Consider the following 23,203-nt stretch of genomic DNA (forward strand, 5'->3'; position numbering starts at 1 on the left):
AATAATATTACTATGACTATTCTTGTAAATGACTTTAGTTTATATATGTTCACCTATCTGTTAAGGGTGAAATTTCTGGATTTTTGAGAAATTTTATGTCCAGTTTTGGTAGACACTGATAGTTTTATAGTTTTAACAATGCATATCCTCTCCTGCAGTATAAGAGTTCTAGTGTTTCACATTCTTGCTATATTGTTAATATTAATATTTGTTAATATTTGATATATTTGTTGTTAGCATTTGATATTACATAGAATATGAAAATATGTATAAGTATATATATTTTTGGTGAGTCTACAGCCATATCTCATTTCCCCAATGATTAATGAGGCTAAGACCATTGTCATGTGTGTTTTCTTTATTTTTGAGGGTCTCACTCTATAATTCAGGCTGGCCTTAAACTCACTGTTTAGCCCAGGCTGGCCTCAAACTTATAATAATCCTCCTGCCTCAGTCTACCAAGTGGTGGGATTACAGGTGTGCCACCATGCCTGGCCCTGTCACATCTTTTATTAGCTATTTGATTAACTTCTTTTAGTTCATCTGAAGGTTGTGGGTTATTGTTAAACTGATTAGCTTCTTTTGTTAAGTGCTTGTTTTGAGCACTTAACAAAATGAGCAAATCTTTTGCTCATTGCTTAATTGGGTTGCTATCTTATTTAAAAAGAATTATAGTAATTCTTTACACATTCTGGATATAATTCTTTTGTCAACTATATTTATTTCAAATATTTTCTACCAGTCTGTGGATTTACCTTTAGGGACAAGATATTTTAAAAACATTTCTCCTTAGAAAGTATTAACTACAAAAATATGAAAGTATCAATCACATACAAAAGCAAAGAGTAACATAATTAATCTCCATCTACCCAACTTCAACAATTATCATGTCACGGTCAATCTTGTGTCAGTTACATCCTCACTAAAAATCACCTTCTTCCACCATCCTAATTACCCCTTTGTTCCATTATTTTTAAGATTTTCTTATTTTGTTCAAAAATCATTTATTTATTCTTCATATAGTGATTGGATAAAATGCAACTGCACTGATGATTAAATCCAGTGGATACATCTTGTATTTCTGTTACCTGAAGTCTCCACATAGGATGACGCTATTGATGAGCGTCCTTGGCATTCCTCTCCCTTAAGCTTCTGTTCTACTAGTCTACCTGGTTTTCACCTGCTTCTCTGATCCTTTGTTCATGGTTTCCTTCCTGGAATTGTCTTCCTCCCTTGTTCTTTCATAGTTACACTTGTTTAGAAGTTTATTCCAGTTTTCAGTTCTTTTAGGTAATTTCATCTCTTCTCATGGCCTTGTCTCCCACCTACATGTTGATGGCTTCTGAATCCACCTTTCCAGTTCTTTGCACTTAACACTTGTTAATACTTCACAATGGGGATTAAATTCCAGCATGAGTCTTAGGAAACAAATCAAATTCAAACCACATGAAAGGGTCATTGTAAGGTTGGTCTAGGAGTTAGAAATGGGCAAGAGATGACTCAGGAAGGGTCTGTCTGCTTTTATCTCAAGATTATAACTTTTATAAGGGTTTAGAAGCCTCTCTGAACATGAAGGTTAGTCAGAAATAAGGATAAATTCACTCCAAAATTACTATGTATCATCAAGGGGCATTCTTTTCCAGAGGTTGGATTATATCTAATTTTTTATTTTTTAACAAAAGATTCCATCTATTATATAAAACAGTATATTATGGTTTTATCGGTACAAAATTCTTGCTAGGAATTGGGTTGTGATTTTAACAATCTACCTGGCAGATGAGAAACAGCTGTGAGCCAGGAACCTCTTTAAAACGGAATATTTTAGCAAAGAAGGAAGGAAAAACTGAGAAGTGGAGGAAAAAACAGGTTTTGTGTTTTTTGTTTTGTTTTTGAGACAGGGTCTCGCTATATAGTCCAAGCTGGCCTTGAACTCACTGTGTAGCCCAGTCTGGCCTCAAACTCATGGTGATCCTCCTGCCTCAGCCCCCTGAGTGCTGGGATTACAAGTGTGCACCACCATGCTTGGCCGGTTTCTTTCTCTTTTTTTTTCCCCCCTATTTGTCACTTATTTCTATTTTTCATTTAAATTCAGAGAAGGATTTAAAGCAAGGGCATTGAGGTACTTCCCAAGTCAAGGATATGTACTTACTTATATTTTTTAGGGCTCAGGAGGAGAATGTACATAAAACCTTTGAAAATGTGTGTGAATAAATGTCTGTGTGAACATATGGCAGGGGAGTATGATCCTGTTAAACACTTGCTGTGTTTGGCAGGAGTAAAGAGCTAGAATGCCTGCTCACTTAGTTCTTCCCACCCCCTCAGATGAGTGAGGCTTAGCAGGTGGGAGGATCCATGGCATGCTTCCTGAGGTTCCTGTAGGAAGGACAAACCACAGCTACAGCCATAGCTAGGGAGAGAGTGCTTTGTACAATGCCAAGGCAATATCAGGACATGAGTGGAGATTATGTGTTGCTTTGAGAGTGGAGTCTGAAAAATATATGAAAGGAAGATGCACGGTTTCCTTCTAGTAGCTGAGGAACAACTGCACTGGGTCCCATCAGCATCTATGGTCCCTTTATCTTACTGAGAGCCATGTGCCAAATGTAACCTTCTACCACACCCTCTGCTCTTAATGGCCAATGTTGTTAGAAGCACAGATTTAGGACCCAAACTGACAGAAACTGGGAGGGCTCTTTGCACATCCTGTTTTGTCTGCTAACGTTATTCATCTCTGTCCTAGCTTGGTCTTTGCGTCTCAGATCATGTATTAGGTACTTAGGGAAGAGTCACAAATTATCATGCTTCTCCCACCAAAAAAAAATAGACTGTTTTTTATGACATCTACCAGCCTCCTCCATGATAGGGGTTCCAAAGTTCTCAGTCATGAGATTTAATCTTACTCCAGAAAGAATGGCTATCATGATGAACTCAAAAACAAAAAAATGTTTGCAAGGTTGTAGGGGAAAAGTGACCCTGCTACATTATTGGTAAACTAGTAAAACTGCTATAGATGTCAAGTATGGAGATTCCTTTAAATGCTAAAAATAGAAATTCCACTCAGCCCAGCTATATCTCTTCTGGGTTATCTTCTCCAGAGTTAAGGACATCATATGCAGTGCTACATGCATACCTATCTTATAGTGGCTTGACTTCCAGTAGCTACATCTCAAAAATGGTCTATATGTCCATCAACAGGTGAACAGATAAAGAAAATGCATATATACACAATGGAGTATTACTCAACCATAGAGAAGTATACATGAGTCATTTCTGGGAAGATGAATGTACTTTGAGTCCATAATTCTAAGTGAAATAAATTAGACACAGAAGATTAAATATGATTTGATGGGGATGGGAAGACAGGAAGGAGAAGGGGAAGAAAAAGGGAATATAAAAACAACTAAGATGTGTTATGTACATGTACTGACTCCCCATGAGGAATGTAACCATCTGTACTGCAAACGTGTACTAATGAACAAAGGAAAAAGAAATTTCTTCAGGCTGGGTGTGGTAGTGCACATCTGTAATCCCAGCACTTAGGATGCTAAGGCAGAAGGATCATAAACTCAAGCCCAGCCTAGGTAGTTTAGCAAGACCCTGTCTCCAGAAAACTAAAACCAGAATACAAAATATCCCAACCTTTTCATTTTAGAAGCCTTAACACTAAAAATAAGGAACAAGGAAGGGAAGAAGATAATTCAATGGAAAATGGGCAAAGTATACAAAGAGTTGATTTCTAAAAGAAATCCAAGTGATCAATAAGTATACAAAAAGATGTTCAGACTAATAATCAGATTTTAAATTAAAAAATAAAAAAAATTAAAAAAAAATTAAATTAAATTAAAAAAAAATAACATATGGCAAATGTTTCAAGATTGGTAATATTCATTGTCAGCAAGGATTTGAGGAGTAGGGTACTTTCAAATACTATTTATAGCAGTTCAAAATACTACAAACAGTATGGACTATATTAGTATTGTATGTTGTAAAATTTCAACTGTGTCTGTATTTACATTATTCAATAGGGAGAAACAAAAAAATTAATGCTATGCAGCAGGGAAATCATTATAATACATTCTTTGTACAGAATTCTGTAGCTAGAAGTATTGACATTGGTGAAATTTTATGTAAAATTCTTAAAGGAGATGCAGATATAGATATAGATATAGATGTATCCTACATATATCATTTGATTAAAAAATAAAGTGCATGTAAGTGTGACTTTCTAGAGAGCTTTCCTGAGGAAGAGTGCACAGAAGTTTTACTTTTTACAATGGATGTATACCTTTTTGTTGTTTTTTAGGTACTGGGGAATGAAGCAAAGGCCTTCACACTGAGCTACATTCCAAACCCTTTTTTATATTTTATTTTGAGACCAAGTCTCATCAAGTCGCTAAGTTGCCCAGGCTGGGCTTGAACTTTCAGTCCTCCTTTGTTGGCCTCTCAGAATGCTGGGACTACAGATGTGTACCACCATGACTTAGTAAAAATATACTATGTTTAAGAACTTTATATTGAAGTATGATTGACATAAAACTTCACAGACTTGAACTCCCTAATCTGGCAAAAGTGGCATTGCATATTATCAGTGAAATAATCACAATCAAGGTAATATTCGCCCCTCCACACAAAAAAAAACTTGTCTTTTTAATCCCTCTCTGCCTCCTTCTGACTCTAGCAACTACTGTCACTATATATGTTATTTTGTATTTTCTAGAATGTTATAAAAATAGACCCACACCATATGCATTCTTTCTTTTCTAGCTTCTTTCATTCAGGATAATTATTTTGAGATCATGCAGTGTTTATGTGTAGGAATAGTTTATCCTTTCTTCTGGCTGAGTAGTATTCCATTGCATGGATCTACCACAATTGGTTTATCTATTCAGCTGTTGAACTTTTGAACTATTTCCAGTGTTTGGCTGTTAAAAATAAAGTTGCTCTGAACATTTACACAGACCTCTTTTTAAGGACATACACTTTTTTCCTGTTGGGTAAAGAGTTAGGTAAGGAATTGCTGACTAATAATAAAGGCATATGCTTAGCATTTTAAGAAACCGTCAAAATGTTTTCGAAGTTATTGCACCATTTTATATTCCCACCAGACTGCTTTATGAGGCTGAGGAAATAAAGGTGCAATCTTTTCACCATCATCCCATGAGCTAAGGATAGTGACTCTCAACTCACTAGGTCGATTTGATCTTCGATTGCTCCTACTAAAAATGTGTCCAGTCCTCTGTAGTCAGATTCCTTTCACAACCTGGCTAAAGTCAATGTCGGTGTGAGGTGTAGAGCAATACACGTGAACAAATGCTACACTGGAATTACATATTGGAAATGGAGTTGGCCTCAACTGAAGCTGAGTCAGGATGGAAAAGAGAGGGCTGAACTTCAGACATAGTGAAAAGCTGGAGTGGTTGGGGACTTGATGAAAAAGAGACGGCTGTAAATCAGGAGGGTAAGAAAGTTTCAGTGATTTGGTGACGATGCCAAGGAAGGAATGGTTTTGGTGACAGAAGAGGTCACTTCTCGCTGCTGCCGGTGACACGCCTACATGACACAAAGAATCTACAGGTATTTGGAAAGGGGTTGTAAATATACATGTCATGGTGGAAATACAGGTTCCTGGTGCAACAACTTGCATTTATGCAGCCAGCAAATTCTTCTCTTGCTGAGTATCACTTTTTTTTTCTTCTCATCCTTTACAATTTTTTTTACTAAGAACCAATTGCCAAAAAAAAGGCCCAAAATCAACAGAAATTTGGAAATAATATATCTTAATTCTTTCTTTCCCCACTCCCCTCCCTTCAATCTTTCTTACCCTCCTGATTTACAGCTTTGTTTCCATTTTTCCCTTCCGTTTTTTAAATCTCTTCTCCCTTCCTTTCCCCTCCCCCTTCCCTTGTTCCCTTTCCCTACTGAACATGTTCTTCCTACTAGACATTGTGCTCCTCCCTTGTGCTCCCTGTTTACTCTTAGGGCTTCTCACACGAGTGAAACAAGGTATTTAAACTTGCGTGACCACTCTCACCTCGCATTCCCTCCCACAATGTGTGCAATGGCGTCAGCCTTTCTGACCAGGATAAACCCCCCCTAGCCAACTCTGCGCGTGCGCGCAGCGCGTGCGCACCTCGTCCGCTGCCGCCGCGCCCTTCTCTGGGCGTCTAGATTCCCATCCTCTCGTTCGGCCCCGCCCAAGCGGCTGCCCGTGACCTGCCTGGGCGCAGGGAACGGAAAGCCGGAAGGGGCAAGACGAGTTCAGTTCACCATGGGGCTGTTTGGAAAAACCCAAGAGAAGCCACCCAAAGAGCTGGTAAGAGCTACGGCGGCGGTAAATAAGTGGGTGCGTTTGCGTGGGGTGTAGAGGTGTTGACAAACGACCGGACACTTTCCTCTCAGGCCGGCCTCCTACCACCTGGCCCCCATTTCCGGGGCCTCCCACTCGACCGAGGGGCCTAAGGAAGAGTCTCTAAGGAGACGGCTGTGGGTAGGGAGAGCCGTTGATACCCCGCTATCGACCAGGGAACTGAGGGCTATGTTAAGAGCTCTTCAAACTCCCCGTAGGGCTTTGAGGCAGGACGCGGTGTTGGTCGCTGGAAATCCCTTCCCCCTGCGCGCGTTGGTACGTCCCGCCCGGAACCTTTCTCCAGCGCAGGCTCCGCCCCTGGCGCCTGTCTACGGACCACCGGGCGGACCAACTCCTTTCTGAAGCGCTTTGCCCGGGGGACCCTCTCACACCCAGCTAGGGGGTCCCTACACCTGCCGCTGCTTCCTCACCGTGTCAGTATGGAGAGGGAGGCTTTCTTTTCTCTTTCCCTAGCCCTGCAAGCTCATACTGACTCCAGAGGCGCAATAATTATAGCAGGGACACGATCTAGGAGAATATACTGAAAATAGCTCTGCAAGACTGTGAGCTCCAGATTTGCTTATAAAATGAATTAATATGGGAGGCAAACGGTTAAAAGTGCTCTAAGGAGTCGTCCAAGTTTGAGTCCTGGTTCCCTATATCTCTCTCCTGGGATCACGAGAAAGTTAACTTTTATGCTCTTTAGTCTTTTCCTCTGTCAAGAATATTAGAATAATTGAAGATTAAAAGGTGTAAAGTTTGAGCTGATAGTGGTAATGAGGATTTATTTTTTATATATTCTACAGCCTTGCTGCTGAGTTCAGAGCAGTATCATGTGGGGGCTGATTAGATATTTCGGGGCCCACCTGCGACCTGAATCAGGTTTTGAATTCTGTCAAGATCAGTCCAGAATCATTAGTGATTATAAGTACCTTAGTACGGAAAGGCTCTCCAAAGCTCAGACCATATTAAAAACAATCTCCTGTGTCATCTCTGCCATTCTCTGTTAATTAGCTTTCACTTGTCGGTTACCTGTTGGAAGATAAATGGATATTGTGTTTTAGGCAATTATATTTATCACTTTAAAATGGCCAGAGTATTATACAAGTAATATACTAGAGAGCTTTTTCAACAATAATGAAACTGTTTCTGCAGACTCTTATCTCAGCTTTTGAGTGGTAAAGCTAGGGCCACATTCTAAAGGTAATAATTTCTCCCTACTAAAAAACACTTCTGCAATAACAAGCATCTTAGAACATACACATACCACAAAATGTGCATCTGCGTGGTGTTCTAAGGTTTGCAGAGTGTTGTTATGCACTTTTTTGTCATTTAGGCTCCACAGATTTAATTTTTAACAGGAAGAAAATAGAGGATGTTACTATACGCATGGTGGCACATGCCTATAGTCCCAGCTACCTGAGAGGCTGAAGAGAGAGGATCACTTGAGCCCACAAGTTTGAGGCTAGCCTGGGCAGTGTAGTGAGATCCCGTCTCAAAAAAATGCAAGTAAAGGATTTTAGGATTTTTCCATTATAGAAATGTGAGTGTTGCAGAAACGAGCTTCGCAAGCATTCTAGGTGCCTCTGCATTAATATGCATACTAATCACTAGAGGTCCTGTCAGAATTCAGTTTGTTTTGGGGCCTGAGGTGTCTCATCAGCTGATGATGGTCTGGTGATGCCGATGCCACCTCGTCTCCTCTTGAGTAGCAGGGTTGTAGAATGCAAAGAATGAGCCCTCACTAATGCTGCTAGTTATAATGCCTGGAACTAAGCATGCTAATCACTCTGGGAACTATCAGTGTAAGTACTGTTACTGTCCCCACTTACATGTGTGGAACTGAGGCATAATTTGTCCAAGGTTGTAAATTACATTACCAGTGGTTATAATCTAGTAAGTTCTACTATAAGACTTGTCTTTATAACAATCATGCCATTGATGCTGCTTCTCAGATGGAGATTATAAAGATAAAAGAAGAAGCCAAGGGTGTCATCCAGCCAGTAACATAAGCATTTCAAGAGCAAGTCTGGATTGGGTACCACATACATAGTTACAGGAGTTTAGAAGTTGGAGTGGTCAGCCCTAGGTTGGGGTGATCAGAAACTGTTTGTCCCTGCTTTGTCATTACCCAAGACTTTCTTCAAGTTCCTCTTAGCATTGCAGAGTATCTTTCTAGTTTTGAGTAAATCTCGTTTGCATTCGTAGAAAGAATATCTCAGCTTTAGGTTTAGCTTCTGTAAAGCACTTGGCTCTTCTGTGAATTGTGACTTCTGGCCAAAGACTTTTGTAACCCGGTACAGTTATTTAGCCTTGAGTTTGTAATTCAAGAAGCCAATAAAGCAGAGATGGAAAATACTTTTTTCTTTTGTAGAGCTGCTGATGCACAAATTGGGAGTCACATATGAGTGAGAAGATAAAGCTGAGTGAGCTGCCTCGTGCCTGTAACCCCAGCACTCAGGAGGCTGAGGCATGTGGATTGTCTGAGTTGGAGGCCAGCCTGGGCTATGTAGTGAGTTCAAGGCCAATTTAAACTACATAATGAGACTCTGTCTCAAAAGAAAAGAAGTGCTATTTGGCATTGTTTTTAATAGGTTGAAATAGAAACAAAATGTTCAGCCTCATAAAAGAAGCTAAATAAGGGAAATTTTTGAAAATATAATACTAGAGAGGGAAGAGGTATTAAAGAAAAATGAAAATTGACTAGGTGCTCTGGTCTCAGCTGGACAACTTGTGAGTTGGGATAAATTTACAGTATGCCTTCCACTGGGGGTTAGGGTATGTGGGCATGTGGGTCTTTGTGCTGGCATAGTATAAGAAAGGCCAGGCTGTACCATGCCATGAGGATTGTCGAACATGGTACCATTTGAGCCATGGTGACAAGTCAGACCAAGCAACTGAGACACATTATGGGTGATCTTATCATAGAATAGGTGCTGAGTAAATGTTGAATGATGAGTGTCAGAATAAGATTAAGTAAGCTTTAAGGTCAGGTTGTCTTAATGAGCAATGTTTCAAGGAATACTAGGAAACATTAACTATATCAGGAGTCTTTACAGATTGAAGTCTTAGCTCCCAGACGTCTCAGGCACTTTGATGAGGACATCTTAGTGGTGAAATCTATTCTGTTTTAAAGGGTCCAAGTTAAGAATAGGCCAGACCTGCTGAGGATGAGGGTGCCTTATAGTACATTTAGAAAACTGTGATGATCTTGGTGTAGAAACCACAAAAACTTGAAGTTCTACCCAAGAGTCTTCTCTTGGATTTGAGGTTCTGTTAGAAAATTGTGCTTATGAACTGAGTAAAACAATAAGTCTTCCTTCACTTGGTTCATACAACATACATTCATTGAGATATTTTCATGTTCACTGTGTTGGGACCAGGTTTATAAAAATAAATCATTGGATGATAATTTCAAAGAATACAAAGTTTACTAGGGGAGACCAACTTGTGAACAAATAGGGAGATAAGAAAAATAATATAAACAAGGTCTGTGATGTGACGGTAGAGAGGAGTTAACTATTGGGAAGGGGAGCTGGTCAAGGAGGGTGTTATAATTTAGATCTAAAATGTCCACCAAAAGTCTCGTCTTCAGAGGTGGGCCTTTTGGAAGGTGATTGGATAATGGGGGTACTATACTGGATTAATTCATTGATGAGTTAGGAGTTGGGTCACAGGGACTTCCCTTTAGCTGAGTCATCCTGCTTCCTGGCTACTGTGGGTTGAGCAGGTTTCAGGCCCTTTAGCCATGCCATTTCTGCTTACCATGGACTGAATGGTCTAAAACCGTGAGCCAAAACAAAACTTTTCTCCTTTTGTATTTGTCAGGTATTTTGTCGTAGTGGCAGAAAAGCTAATATGGTATGCCTGGGCCTTGCCATAAAAGGCATTAACCAGGGGGGTGGGTGGGTATAGGAGTAGGCAGAAGGAGGTATTCTAAGCAAAGTGAACTTTATGTGCAGGGTATAAAAGTATAGAACATCGATTAGAGAAACCAGGAAAAAATGGTTTGGAAAATGAAATGCTGTTCTCACTGAGTGGAATGCAGGAGGAGTGATGATAGTTATAAGATATAAAATTGGAGAGGAAGGCAAAGGAGAGATTAGTGAAGACCTAGGGATGGGGAGCATTCAGAACAATGGTTTGGAGAATGAATTTGAGGGAAGAAGCTTGGGCAGGAAGGTTATTTAGTGGCCCAGGTAAGAGATGATACTGATCTTAATTTTAGCAGAGGGAATAGGGTGGGTAGGATGAGTTTTAGAAACATTTCAGTGTATTCCGTTTGCTGACCTGCTGTGTGTGAAGGTGCAAGGATGATTCTTAAGCTTAAGCTTTTGTTTAACTCCACGCTCAATCAAATCCAGTCATCTTTTTGAATGGCAGTACCACGGACTGAAATTGAGAGAATTAAGAAGAGTAGGTTTGAGGGGAATGGTGATAGTGAAGAAGAAGCCAAAAACTCAATTTTGAACAGAATTCAGGAGAAAACTCTAGAGGTAGATATGTCTCGGGGAATATTTTTCTCTTTTACTCTGTGTCCTTACCAAAAATTTATGCTGTTTTTCTTCCGTATCATCCACCGGGCCAGTTTACTGTTGAACCTTTTCAGTGTGTGCTTACACATTGGCAAAGGAGCCGTTTTATAAGGGCACTAGTTCCGTTCCTTACACACTTAATCACCTCCCCAAAGACTTCACTGCCTCATTTTATCATCTGGGGATTTGGGATTTGAACATAGGAATTTTGGAGGAAACATATTCATACTATAGTAAATAATATAATGAAAACATACACACACACACACACACACACACACACACACACACACACGTACACGAGTCCATCAGAAATGTGTACATCAGGAGAAGAAAAGCTTGTATAAATAATTTATTGAGACATTATGAGATTAATACAAGTTACTTTGGCCTCTACAATTATAAAAGGTACTCAGAATACTGGCTGTTAGCTTCCAGACATTTATTAGTATGGCAGAGTACTAAAGTGTGTATACATTTTTTTGGTATGCATTTTTTCAATATTTCCAAAATTCAAATGTTAATAGCATTTTGCTATTATTTGATACATACTTTTAAATTGAATCATTTGAAGCACATTGTGAATATCATCACATCTTACTCTGCAACATTTCACATTACATCTCTGGAAAATACGGAATCTTTCCTACATATCTAACAATACCTAATACCATTGAATCTCCAGTCCATTTTTAAATTTCCCAGGTGTTCCCAGTATATCTTTTATAATGATTTTAGGTAAAGAGCCAGTGAAACGCTTAGTATTTGAGATTATTAACAGCTCTATCCCTGTGTTGTATTTTCCTTTTATTGCTGTTAAATACAGTTTTGTGGGAGGCCATGGATTTGGACTGTATACTTGCACTGGACCCAAAGGACCAAACCAATTTTTACATTTTTTTTTTTGAGACAAGATCTTGCTATGTAGCTTAGGCTGGCCTTGATTGCGTTGTAGCCCAGGCTGGCCTCAAACTCACAGCAATCCTCCTGCCTCAGTCTCCCGAGTGCAGGGATTACAGGCGTGCACCCCCATACCCAGCCAAACCAATATAATTTAATCACAGTTCTGAGCTTTGGTTGGCTGCAAAGAGGCCCTGTAGCCGATTAACTGGGTAAATTGTAGCCAGAGTGGTTGACTAAGCTATACCCAATTAAATTATTTTCTGTGTTCCACCTCCGTTTTTCTGTAAATGCTGTCTGTACATACTGTTTTGGAGTTCCCAGAATTCCCTGTGGCTCTGGGAGCTACCTGATTCACAATTCGTTTTTGTTTTGCTTTGCTCAAATAAACTCTGCTGAATTTAATTGGTCTAAGGAATTTTTCATTTAACATTTCTAGAAAGCATTCTGAGAGATGATAGCTTGGATGTCATGTGAAGGTGAAGTTCGTTAACCCTTCACAAAAATGTTATCTATTGTTTTTCCTTTTCTGAATCAACTTTATGTTTAAAGGTTTTCTGAATTGGTGCAATAACTTTCTGTGAGTTAAGAGGCTTTTTCTGCCCACTTCTCATAAGGACTATTTTGGACTCATGAGTTTTTATGTATTTGGTTTCTTACAGTCAATTCTGTTACTCTCTGATACTAGAACACTGTACTTGTAAATTTGATCAGTGAATCTGTTACAGGCCAATTCCTGTCTCCTTTTCATATAATCTTACTGGTTTCCTTGCTTTCTAGCATAATACATCCTGCTGTCATTTGTAAATATCTTCCAGCCTTCGACCTGAAATCAGCCATTTCTTCAAAGAGCACTTCTTATAGTAGCAGTGCTATTCAGAAACCAAAATAGGGTGCTCTTGTTTTTTTGCTACTGGAGTATCCCTGCTTTTAGGCCTTTTTGTGGAACAGAACTAGGAAATACAAGGTCTGATAAAAATATGGTTAATATTTAAATAAAAAATGTATTAGAGTAAAAAACACACTGACATTAATCTCCCTCAAAATGCTTGTCCTCACTTTGAACATACCCTATCATTCTTTGCAGTTTCTGAAGCACTTCTAGAAGGCCACTGTCCGGAGTGTCTTTTCATGTCTGCCTCCATTTCCTGAATTGATTCAAAATGTTGACAACAATTTCTGTCAATTAAAACATAAGTGTGTCTTCATCCACTGTACCCACCAGATCTGGCACAGTGTGACTTCTGGCTCTTCTCCGAAGTCAAAATGACCAGGGAAGGCAAACATTTTCAATCAATTTAGGGCACTAAGGCAGCCCTAACAGCACAGCTGAAGATAATTAGGGAAGAGGCTTCCAGAACTGCTTCAGAAAGTGGCAAGAATGATGGGATAAATATATTCAAAATGGGAGGAGGCTACTTTGAGAGCAATTAATGGTAATGTGTATTTTTCTGTAATAAACTTTTTAAAAAGTGAATGTAGACTAAGTTGTATCACACCAACCCTTCTGCCAAAAATAACTGGCAGAGCTGTTTGAAACTGCTGAGAGCTACCAAGATAGATCTTACAAAATCAAGATCCTAGAAAAGGAGGGTGCTCATTTACAAGAACTCAGTCATCTGAGACCACTTTCCCCCTAAAGAGATCTGAATTTCTGGTGCAGTGGGTGAGAAACTGAGTATTTAAGTGGAGCTTTTGCCAGACCCTGTGGTTGGGGAATTAAAAATCAGATTTCATGATTTTCATCAAGGATAAGGGACTCCAGTCAATATCGAGGGTTTTTGTTTGAAATGCTGTAAGAGGGTACACCGAACAGTAATGGTGAGCTGGGGGCTTTCACAAATACTGAAGCCCAGTTGCAATCTCTGTCTCTCTTTGGATTAAGATCTAGAAGCCGAGGCAGGAGGGTCATGAGTTTGAGGCCAACATGTGCTGCATAGAGAGTTCAGAGCCAGCTTGGATTGCATAGAAATCCTGTCTCAAAAAAAAAATGTTAATTGAGAATCAAATGCCAACCCACTACGCTAGGTGTTTGGCAGAAGCAAATGTAAGTTATCTTTGGAAGAAAATGACATCATCCAGAAACTGAAATTATCTTCCAGATTTTCATACACAGTGCTCAGAATTCTTTTTTGTTTTATTGAGACAGGATCTTGCAATGTAGTTCAGTCTGGCCTTGAATACTCTCTGTAGCCCACAGCTGACCTTAAACTCTTGGCAGTCCTCCTGCCTCAGCCTCTTACATGCTGGGATTAAAGCCATGAACCACCAAACCTGACCAGAATTCATTTTAAAGACATTTACTCATAAGAAATTTTTATATATCTTGGATATAAAGTCTTTGTTAGTACTTTTATTTATTACCACTTACGTGGTTACAAACATCTCTCAATGTGTGACTTTTTCTTTTGAGATGAGGTCTCCCTGTGTAATTCAGGCTGGCCTTGAACTCACAGCAACCTCCTGCCTCAGCTTCCTGAGTGCTGGGATCACAGGTGTGTGCCACCACACTGGCTCTCTTTAATTATAGTTTTATGGCAAATATTTTTAATTTCAATATAGAGAAAAATATCGAGCAAGGCATGGTGGCACATGGATATAACCCCAGCACGTGGGCAGACTGAGGCAGGAGGATCACAATTCAAGCCCAACCTGGGCAATTTATCAACTTAGTCAGAAGGAGAGATTTAGCTCAGTGTGAAGGCCTTGGATTCACTGCCCAGTACTGTTAAAAAAAAAAAATTAATTAATTAGTTAAAAAATCAGCTTTTTCTTTTATGGTTATTGCTTTTGTATCTTTAGAAATCCTTCTCTAATCTAAAATAATAAATGTGTGTTCCTGTACTCTCTTCTTAAAATAACAGTTTTGCATCCTGTATTTATATTTTCAGTCCACGTGGAATTAAATTCAGTAAAAGATGGAACAGTAATTCAGTCGTTTTGTTTTCCGTATGTCTTACCATTTGTCTCAGCTCTGTGGATGAAAAAATGCCTTCTTATTATTGGTTTTAGTTTCCTTTGCCTAGTTTGCTGGCATATAGTAGACTGTCTGAGAATGAATTGGAATGAAGGATATATTTTGTAGTACGAAACTTTCTGTGGGTTACTTATGATTTTCACAATGTTTTATCTAATTTGCTAATTATTTTTACTCATACTGTATACATTATGTTTTCCTTATGGATTATAAACGCCTTTCCTTTATTACAAAAAATTCTGTTGACACTAGGTAAATATTTGTTGAATTTCCTTCAGTTTGTTTTAAGCATGCTCCGCCCCTCCCCCCAGAGGCTTTTAACTGTAGTCATCGTTACACATCTGAGACTTGTGTGATACATTCTCTTTAGCTCTTTGATGGGGACTGTATTTCTTAGCGCTGACAACCTTAGAGTCACCTGGAGAGATTTTCAGTCCCATCCTCAGCCCAGCTAAATTGGTATTGTTTTAAATTTCCCAGGTGACTTTTATGTGTAGTTCAGGTTGAGAAGCACTGGTCTGGGACATGACAACACACATTTGCTTTTTCCCATTTCTTTTAGGTAAGTTTTTCTTTTGTAAAGTCTCTTTTGATTTCATACGTTTAAAAAGAATTTTTCTTTTTAACAGATTTTATGAAATTTTTGTTCTCTTGACACTTAAGAATATACATAGAAAGTCTACCGAGATTTTTGTTACTTATGGCTGAAATTGATTTTGTTACTTATGGCTGAAATTGTTACTTATGGCTAGAAATTGAGTATCTTCTTTGGGCTAGACATGCAAGGATTTGGTGAATAAGAAAAGGTATTTGACCTGCTGGAGCATACAGTAATTATAAGTATGACAAGTACTGCAAAAAGGAAAGGAGACAGGTTCTGTGTAATTATACTGCAGGAGGCTTTAACTTACTGTAGCAGTCAGGGAAGACCTCGCCAAAGTAACTTTAAACAATAATTAGAACAAATTCAGAAAACAAGTTCTTTAGATAAATTGGACCTTATAAAAATTAAAATCTTTTTTACATGAAGGGACATTATTAAGAAAGTGAAAGGACAGTTTACAGAATAGGAAGAAAGTTTTGCATCACCATATATCTGATAGAAAAGATCTACTATCAGAATATGTAAAGAGATTCTACAGCTCAACAGCAAAAAGACAACCCAGTTTTTGTTTTTTGGTTTTTTTTTTGTTTTTGTTTTTCTCCGGTACCGGGAACCGAACTCACGACGTTGCGCTTGCCAGGCAGGCGCTTTTGCCGCTGAGCTAAATCCCCAGCCCCCAAGACAACCCAGTTTTAAAATGGATAGAAGAGAAGCCAGCTCAGGAGGCTGAGGCAGGAGGATTGGCATGAGTTCAAGGCCAGCTGAACTACATAGTAAGACCCTGTCTCAAAAAAAGGACAGAAGATATGGGAGACAGACAAATGTTCAAAAATCACAAAGGGCTGGAGATATGGCTCAGTGGCATAAGTGCTTGCCTGGCAAGCCTGAGGTCATGAGTTTGATTCCCAGTACCAAAAAAAAACAAACAAAAAAAACCCATGAAAATGGGTTCATTGTTTCATTTGAAAAATGCAAATCAAAACTACAGTGAAGGCAGTCAGTGCCCGGGAAGCCATGTGGCGGGGAGTGCCAGCCTTTGGGCTGGACCCTAGCTGTTCAGGTGCCCAGGAGGTGGGACGTCGGTGCCCGGGAAGCAGGCCATTGGCGCCTGGGAAGCTGTGCAGCAGGGAGCGCCAGTCTTTGGGCCAGACCCTAGCCGTGCAGGTGCCTAGGAGGCAGGCTGCCTGCGCCCTGGAAGCTGCATGGCACAGTGCCGGCCTTTGGGCCGGACCCTAGCCACGCAGGTGCCTGAGAAGCTGTATGGTGGTGTGCACCGGCATGCGCTGGCCCTCAGACCAGCCACCACCGCAAGGTCAAAAACTATCATGACACAAAGAGCGGTGACACAATTGGCCCGCCACGCACCAGCCACAGAGGCCCACCCGGGACATGCATGAATCATCCTGATATGGAGAAACCCCTGGGAATACATGCCACACAACAGGTCACTCTTGCCCCTGCCATTGAGAACCAGAAAGGTCCAGAGTCAGCAGAGGACCAGCTACTGAACAAGGACTCGGAGAACATGAGAATACAGACTATGCCCAAAGACTCAGAGGTCTAGTTGACTGGGGTCATGGGAGCCGTTCAGAAGCTGGAAACCAGGAGGACCTTGCGCAATACCTGGGGAGACCCCCTGGAAGCTATTCTTCCCGACAGGACAGGCTGCGGTGGAGGAGCACGTGGAGCTCCGGAGAGGTCTGCACTGAAATTCCTGCTGCCTGTGCTGATGGTCGGATAGAGGACACTAAGTGGTTGCGGGGTCCCAATGCGCTGGGAGGCTGGAGAGAAAAAGCTACAAAGAATGGCTTTCACCCCAGATAGCTCACTTGAGATGTTAGTAAGAATTGCCTCCTCAGAATTCTATAGCCATGATGAGGAGGAGGCCAAGGAGAGAAAACAAAGAGACCGAGAAAAAGCAGCTGCTTTTGCTGCAGCACTAAGAGAAACAGATCCTAAGTCTGAGTCTCAGGGCCCCAAGAAGAACTTGATGACTGCATTCATCTGCTACTGCTGTTAAAAGCCAGGCCACCTCAAGAGGAACTGCCCTAAAAAGCCCCCTGGGCTATGCCCTGAATGCAAAGGTAACCACTAGAGAGATCGGTCTGCCCTCTGAAGTGGAGGCCCCAGAGCTCATACCCATCCTACCAGTTAGTCTAACAGGAATGAGGGGGCCCGGGGCATACTCTGCCTTCTCCCTTTGGCCAGACTGTCATGTCCATTGAGGAGCCTTGGGTAATCATGACTATAGAGAAAAAGAAAACAGCCTGTTGCTAGACACAGGTGCAAGTCTCTTGGTCCTTCTTTTCAATCCTGGCCTTCCTTCCAGCTGTCACACCTCAGTGAAGGGAGTCCCTGGTGAGGAGGTAATATGCTATTTTTCACAACCATTAGGTTGTAACTGCTTGTTAGATTTTTCTTGTGTGTGTCTGTCTTCCTGAGAAACCACTTTGAAGATACCACCGTGTATTACAGCAGCCATTGATATTTTCCTACTAATCTGTCCTTAACTCTCTAATGTTTGTATTATCCCTATGCTGTTTTGTAAATGGATATATGTTTATTACTATATGTTTCCTACAACAAGCATTGAGAATAGTCAATGAATATTCAATTGGTCACTCATGTATAGCTCTATTTATTTTCTTTAGAAACCACTTTGAAGATACCAAAGTATAGTACAACAACCATTGATAATAACCTACCTCTTTTGTCTGTAACTCACTATTTGTCTATTTGTTTTTCTGAGAAACTATCTTGTAGATAACAATATGTAAAACAACAACCATTGATAATTTCCTACCACTTTGTCTGTAGTTCAGTAAGCCCCCCTATTACTGTGTTATCCTTCTTTTACTCTTTAAAATAATAATAATAATAAAAAAACTACAGTGAGATACCTCACAACCAACAGATTGGATAGGATAAAGAAACTGGCCAGGCTTGGTGGTGCTCACCTGTAATCTCAGCCCTCGAGGCTGAGGCAGGAGGATTGCCAAGAGTTCAAGGCCATCTTGGGCTACAGAGTGGGTAAAAGACTGACCTGAACTACATAGCAAGACCCTGTCTCAAAAAAATCTATAAAAAAAAAAAAAAGCAAATTAGTGGTTGCTGAGAGGGGAAGATAGGAAGAGATTATTTGAGGTATTGAGGTGTGTTTGGAGGTAGTGAGGAAGTTGTTGCTGGGGATTAAATGTGGCGGCACTGTGCTGCTGAGCTACATCCCATGTCCTTTCATTTTTTGAGATAAGATCTTGGTAAATTGCCTCCTGTGGCCTAGAGCTTGCAGTCCTCCTGCTTTCGCCTCAAGAGTAGCTGGGGTTACAGGTGTGACCGCTGTGTGCTACTGGTATTGAAAAGGTTTGGAGTCCAGGGAGTTGGCGGTTGCAGAACATTGTAAATACACAAAATGCCACTGAGGTGTGTACTTCAAAATCGTTGTGCGTGATACAAACTTTGCTTTAAAAAAATGTACACAAATCCAACCTAATTAAAAATTTAGAAGATTATATCACCATATACTTTTAACTTGGGAGTGGCATTATTGCTGTCATGGTTGCATAATAAATGTTTTACAAATTTTGTTAAATAATTATTAAACATTAAAGGTGAAGTTTATTGAAATAAATCTAACAGTACAGATTCTTTAAGGCCTGAAGTTCATATGTCCATAGATAAATGCACGGTGGGTGAGTGTAGGGCTCATATCATTTATATTCCTGTTTTGTTTATTACACTTCAGTGCTAAGAAACCTCTTTTATATAACTAAGTAGATGCTAATGGAGGTTTTGTTATGGCAGTGTCACTCAGGTCTTTGAATTACTTCTGAGTCATATGCCAGAAAACACACAGTGAGTGGTTCAGTATAAAATTTACTTTTAATGATTAATCAGCTGACAACTCAGGTTTTCCTGTAATATTTTGAAAAATGAAGAATTAGAAAACTTTCATAATAAATTGGTAATTACTGATATTATTTACAACTTTCTCAACACACCAGTATTTCCTGTTTGCTCTAATTTTAGTGCTTCAGGCAAGTATAAGTGGGTAGGGGATACTGAAAGGAGAAGGAAAAGAGGAATTCTCATGATATAGCCAGAGTAATTTTTGATATGATTACAACTCTTTGATACCCTTAAAGCTGTCTTTGCTCATGGACCTCTTGAAAAACCTTTGTGTACTTGCAGGGTAGCCTGTGTCCTCTGACGTCTTAGGTAAGGACTTTGTAGCCTGCTTTCAGCTCCAAGTCTTGAATAGCTTGGAACTTATATGCAGCCTGAATAAAGAGATGGGGTGGTGGCGTGGGGGGGGGTGACCTGAATCTTTTTGCATTACTTAATTTTGGGGGCAGGTACCAGGAATCAAACTCAGGACCTCATGCTTGCCGGGCAGGCGCCGGGCCACTGAGCTAAATCCCAGCCCTACTTAATTTTATTAAATGTAGAATTAATACAAAGTTCTTTAAGGTTGATCAAGCAGTGGCTTCTCCCTCTCCTTCCCTCCCTCCCTCCCCCCCCCCTCAGGTGGCTTCTCTTATAATTACTTTTCTTAAATTTTTTTCCCAGGTCAATGAATGGTCATTGAAGATAAGAAAAGAAATGAGAGTTGTTGACAGACAGATAAGAGGTACATTATCACTCTGCTTTCTGTTCTGCTACCATTTGTTCTGCTTTAGTTCATTAAAAATAAACTGCATCTATATTATGACAGTTTATTCCCACACTAATTAAGTATATTGTCCTAATTGCTTTCTAGTTCTGTAATCAATATAAGAAAGGTGATAAATGAAAAGAAACTTTTGTAAGAATCAAAGAAATTTCTTCCTACTGAATAAAGAAATGCCTTTTATGGAGTTTAATAAAGAAATATCTTTTGTGGAGTTCAGACTGAATACACTGTGCATAAAAAATGTAATTCTATTTTCGTTACTCTATTTGCATATTTTAGCTTGACTGTAAATTGAGGAAAATACATTTTGAAATAAAATAGGTTTTTTTCTTTTCTTGCTGGGGATTGAACACAGGGCCTTATGGGGCATTATAGGATTATGATTCTTGAGAGAAGGGAAACAGCCCTAAAAGGGTCCTGCTTTCTTCCAGGAGACACTTTTTGTATTGTAGCACATGGAAAGTGATTACAAGAGTTTGGTGGACTCAGTGAAGTGAAGATCAGTGGTAGTGATGAATGCACAGTAACATGAGTGTGTTTAATACCACTGAATTGTGCATTTAACACTGAGTAAGCAGTATGTGGTGGTACAGCCTGCAATCCCAGCTACTTGGGAGGCTGAGGCAGAAGGACCTTGAGTATGAGGCCAGCTTGTACAGCTTAGCAAGATTGTTTTAAAAAGGGCCTGGGGTTGTAGCTCAGTGGTAGAGCACGTGTATAGCATGTGTGAGGACCTAGGTTCAATCTCCAGTACCACAATAAAAAAAGAAAAGAAAAAAAGAATGATGGTAAATTTTGTTATGTGTATTTATTACAGTTTTTAAAATTGAAAAAAAAAAATCCTGTTGAGGTTGGGGATATAGCTCAGTGGCACAGCGCCTGCCTGGCAAGTGCGAGGTGCTGAGTTTGATTCTCAGTACCCACAAAAAAAAAATCCTGTTGATCATACAGCATATCGTACTGATATTTTACTCTTAGTTGATGGCGATACAATACAATAAATATATTTAGGCTTTCCTTAAGTTGCGGTTTTTTATAAACTTACTGAGTAAACATAGATTATATTCATTTAATTGTGAGAATGCCATTTATTATTAGAATAAGCTCTGGAATGCATTTTTTAAGCTCCTTAGTACCAGTAGCAATAAGTCCTAGAATGGGCTCATGAAGATTGTGTGTGAAATTTTGTCAGTTGTAATGGGATTATGCTTTTCCTTTTCACTCTGAAACTACTTTGATGTTTCTGGAAATAGTGATTACTCCCCATGTTAATTATTTTTATTTTGTTTACGTCTTCTCATACTTTCCTATTTAATAGATACATTTAGATCACAGTAAAGAGATTGGGGTTCCAGAAAGTCTGATTTACACTTGGTTTTTGGTGTGCTAAATGTAGATATCCAAAGAGAGGAAGAAAAAGTGAAACGATCGGTGAAAGATGCCGCCAAGAAGGGCCAGAAGGATGTCTGCGTGGTTCTGGCCAAGGAGATGGTCAGGTCGAGGAAGGCTGTGAGCAAGCTGTACGCATCCAAAGCGCACATGAACTCCGTGCTCATGGGGATGAAGAACCAGCTTGGTAAAGTGGCGCTTACCTCGACCGTCACCTTGTAACACTGAGTTGTCACTGTCGTCAGTGAGGGTTTCCTCGAGTAGGAAGAATGGATTCAGGTTTGGTGTGTATGTATGTATATGTGTATAAAAAAATACATACATTCATACTGGGAACTGAACCAAGGGCCTTTACATTAAGCTACATCCGAGGCTGCTTGTTTTGTTTTTTAATTCTGAGATAGTCTTGCTAACTACTAAGCTGCCCATGCTGGGCTCGGATTTGCAACCCTCCTGCCTCAGCCTGCCAGAGCACTGGAAAGACAGGTGTGTGCCACCATGCCCAGCTTGGGTGTTTTTCTTTATGTTGTTTCAGTTGGAGTGTTGTACATATGTGAAATATAGTTATTACTATTTTTATGTTACTGTAGGTGAGTAGTTGGCACCTCCACTCAGATGTCTTAAAGTAACATTCATCTGCAAAAATGTTGATTTCCACTCCCCTATCACTTGTTCCTCTTCCTCATGTGTGTAAACAGAACTGCCATTCTACCTGGTAGCTTTAAGCCGAAAAACTAGTATTAATCCTTAATATTTTTCCTTTCTTTCATAGCCCTGTTACTCCGCCTCCATATTTTCTACTTGTAGAAATTTTGGCAATTTCTACAATAAAACTGCAGATTGTACCTTCATAGTTCAAGCTCGTATTGTCTCCTGCCTGGACTACAGTAATCTCTTAATTTGTCATCTGGCTTGTATACTTCTTCAGCTGTAATCCACACTTCACACAGCACTCAGATGATCTTCCTTAGATGAATAAATGTGGAATTACAGTATTCTACTTAAAACACAACCACCCTTCTCCTGTGTTTGGATGTGAAGTCAAATTCTTGCTCTGATCTCTAAGACAGTTGCTCTGACCTCATCTTAAACTTCTCCCCTTTCTGCTCTACATCCCGTGAGGCGGGCCTTTGTATTCCTGGGGCTGGCGGAGCTTGTTCCTGCATAGAACCTTCACAGTCTTCCCTCACCTCTTGGAATGCTCATTCTTTGTTGTCAGTCAAGTCTCAGTCCAGCTGTCAGGCATTCAGTGAGACCCGCTAAGTCCCCCCCCTCCCATTTTATTGGGACATTCCTTTAATTTCCTCGTAGCTCTCAGCAGCTTCTGAAATCAACTTGTTCAATTATTTTTAACTTGTAAGTTGGTTTAATTGTCTCTTCCCATTAGAACAAGGAACCTTGTGTATGCAGTCCACGATACCTCTCTAGTTCCAAAAACACTGGCTCAGTTAATACTTGCACAAGGAATAAACATGCTAACATGTTCAAGTGATGTTAATTGTTCTTCTATACTATATACTTTCATAGTATTAAATGTATAGCAGAGTTCCTTAAAGGAATTTTGCCATTAGTTTTTTTTTTTTATATTTTTATTATTTTTTAGTCTTTTTGAGACAGGGGTCTCACTGTGCAGTTCAGGCTGGCCTTGAGCTCACTTTGTAGCCCACCTTGGTCTCAAACTCACAGCAATCCTCCTGCCTCAGCCTCCCAAGTGCTGGGATTACAGATGTGCGCCACCACGCCTGGCTCCTATTAGTTTATTCTTTCTCCCTCAGTATATTTT

General features: G+C 39.9%; 1 protein-coding gene across 1 annotated transcript in view; it reads left to right on the forward strand.

The window, feature by feature from the left end:
- Rnf103 (ring finger protein 103) overlaps positions 1–23,203 on the forward strand; it is a gene marked incomplete at its 5' end in the record, with an annotated part of 63,287 nt that overhangs the window by 26,778 nt on the left and 13,306 nt on the right. The window contains 2 exon segments of the mRNA XM_013514632.1: positions 19,929–19,989; positions 21,428–21,607. Coding sequence (XP_013370086.1) covers positions 19,929–19,989; positions 21,428–21,607 — 241 coding nt within the window.

The sequence above is a fragment of the Chinchilla lanigera genome, unplaced genomic scaffold, assembly GCF_000276665.1.
Source record: "Chinchilla lanigera isolate Chin_1 unplaced genomic scaffold, ChiLan1.0 scaffold00023, whole genome shotgun sequence".
NCBI classification, from domain to species: domain Eukaryota; kingdom Metazoa; phylum Chordata; class Mammalia; order Rodentia; family Chinchillidae; genus Chinchilla; species Chinchilla lanigera.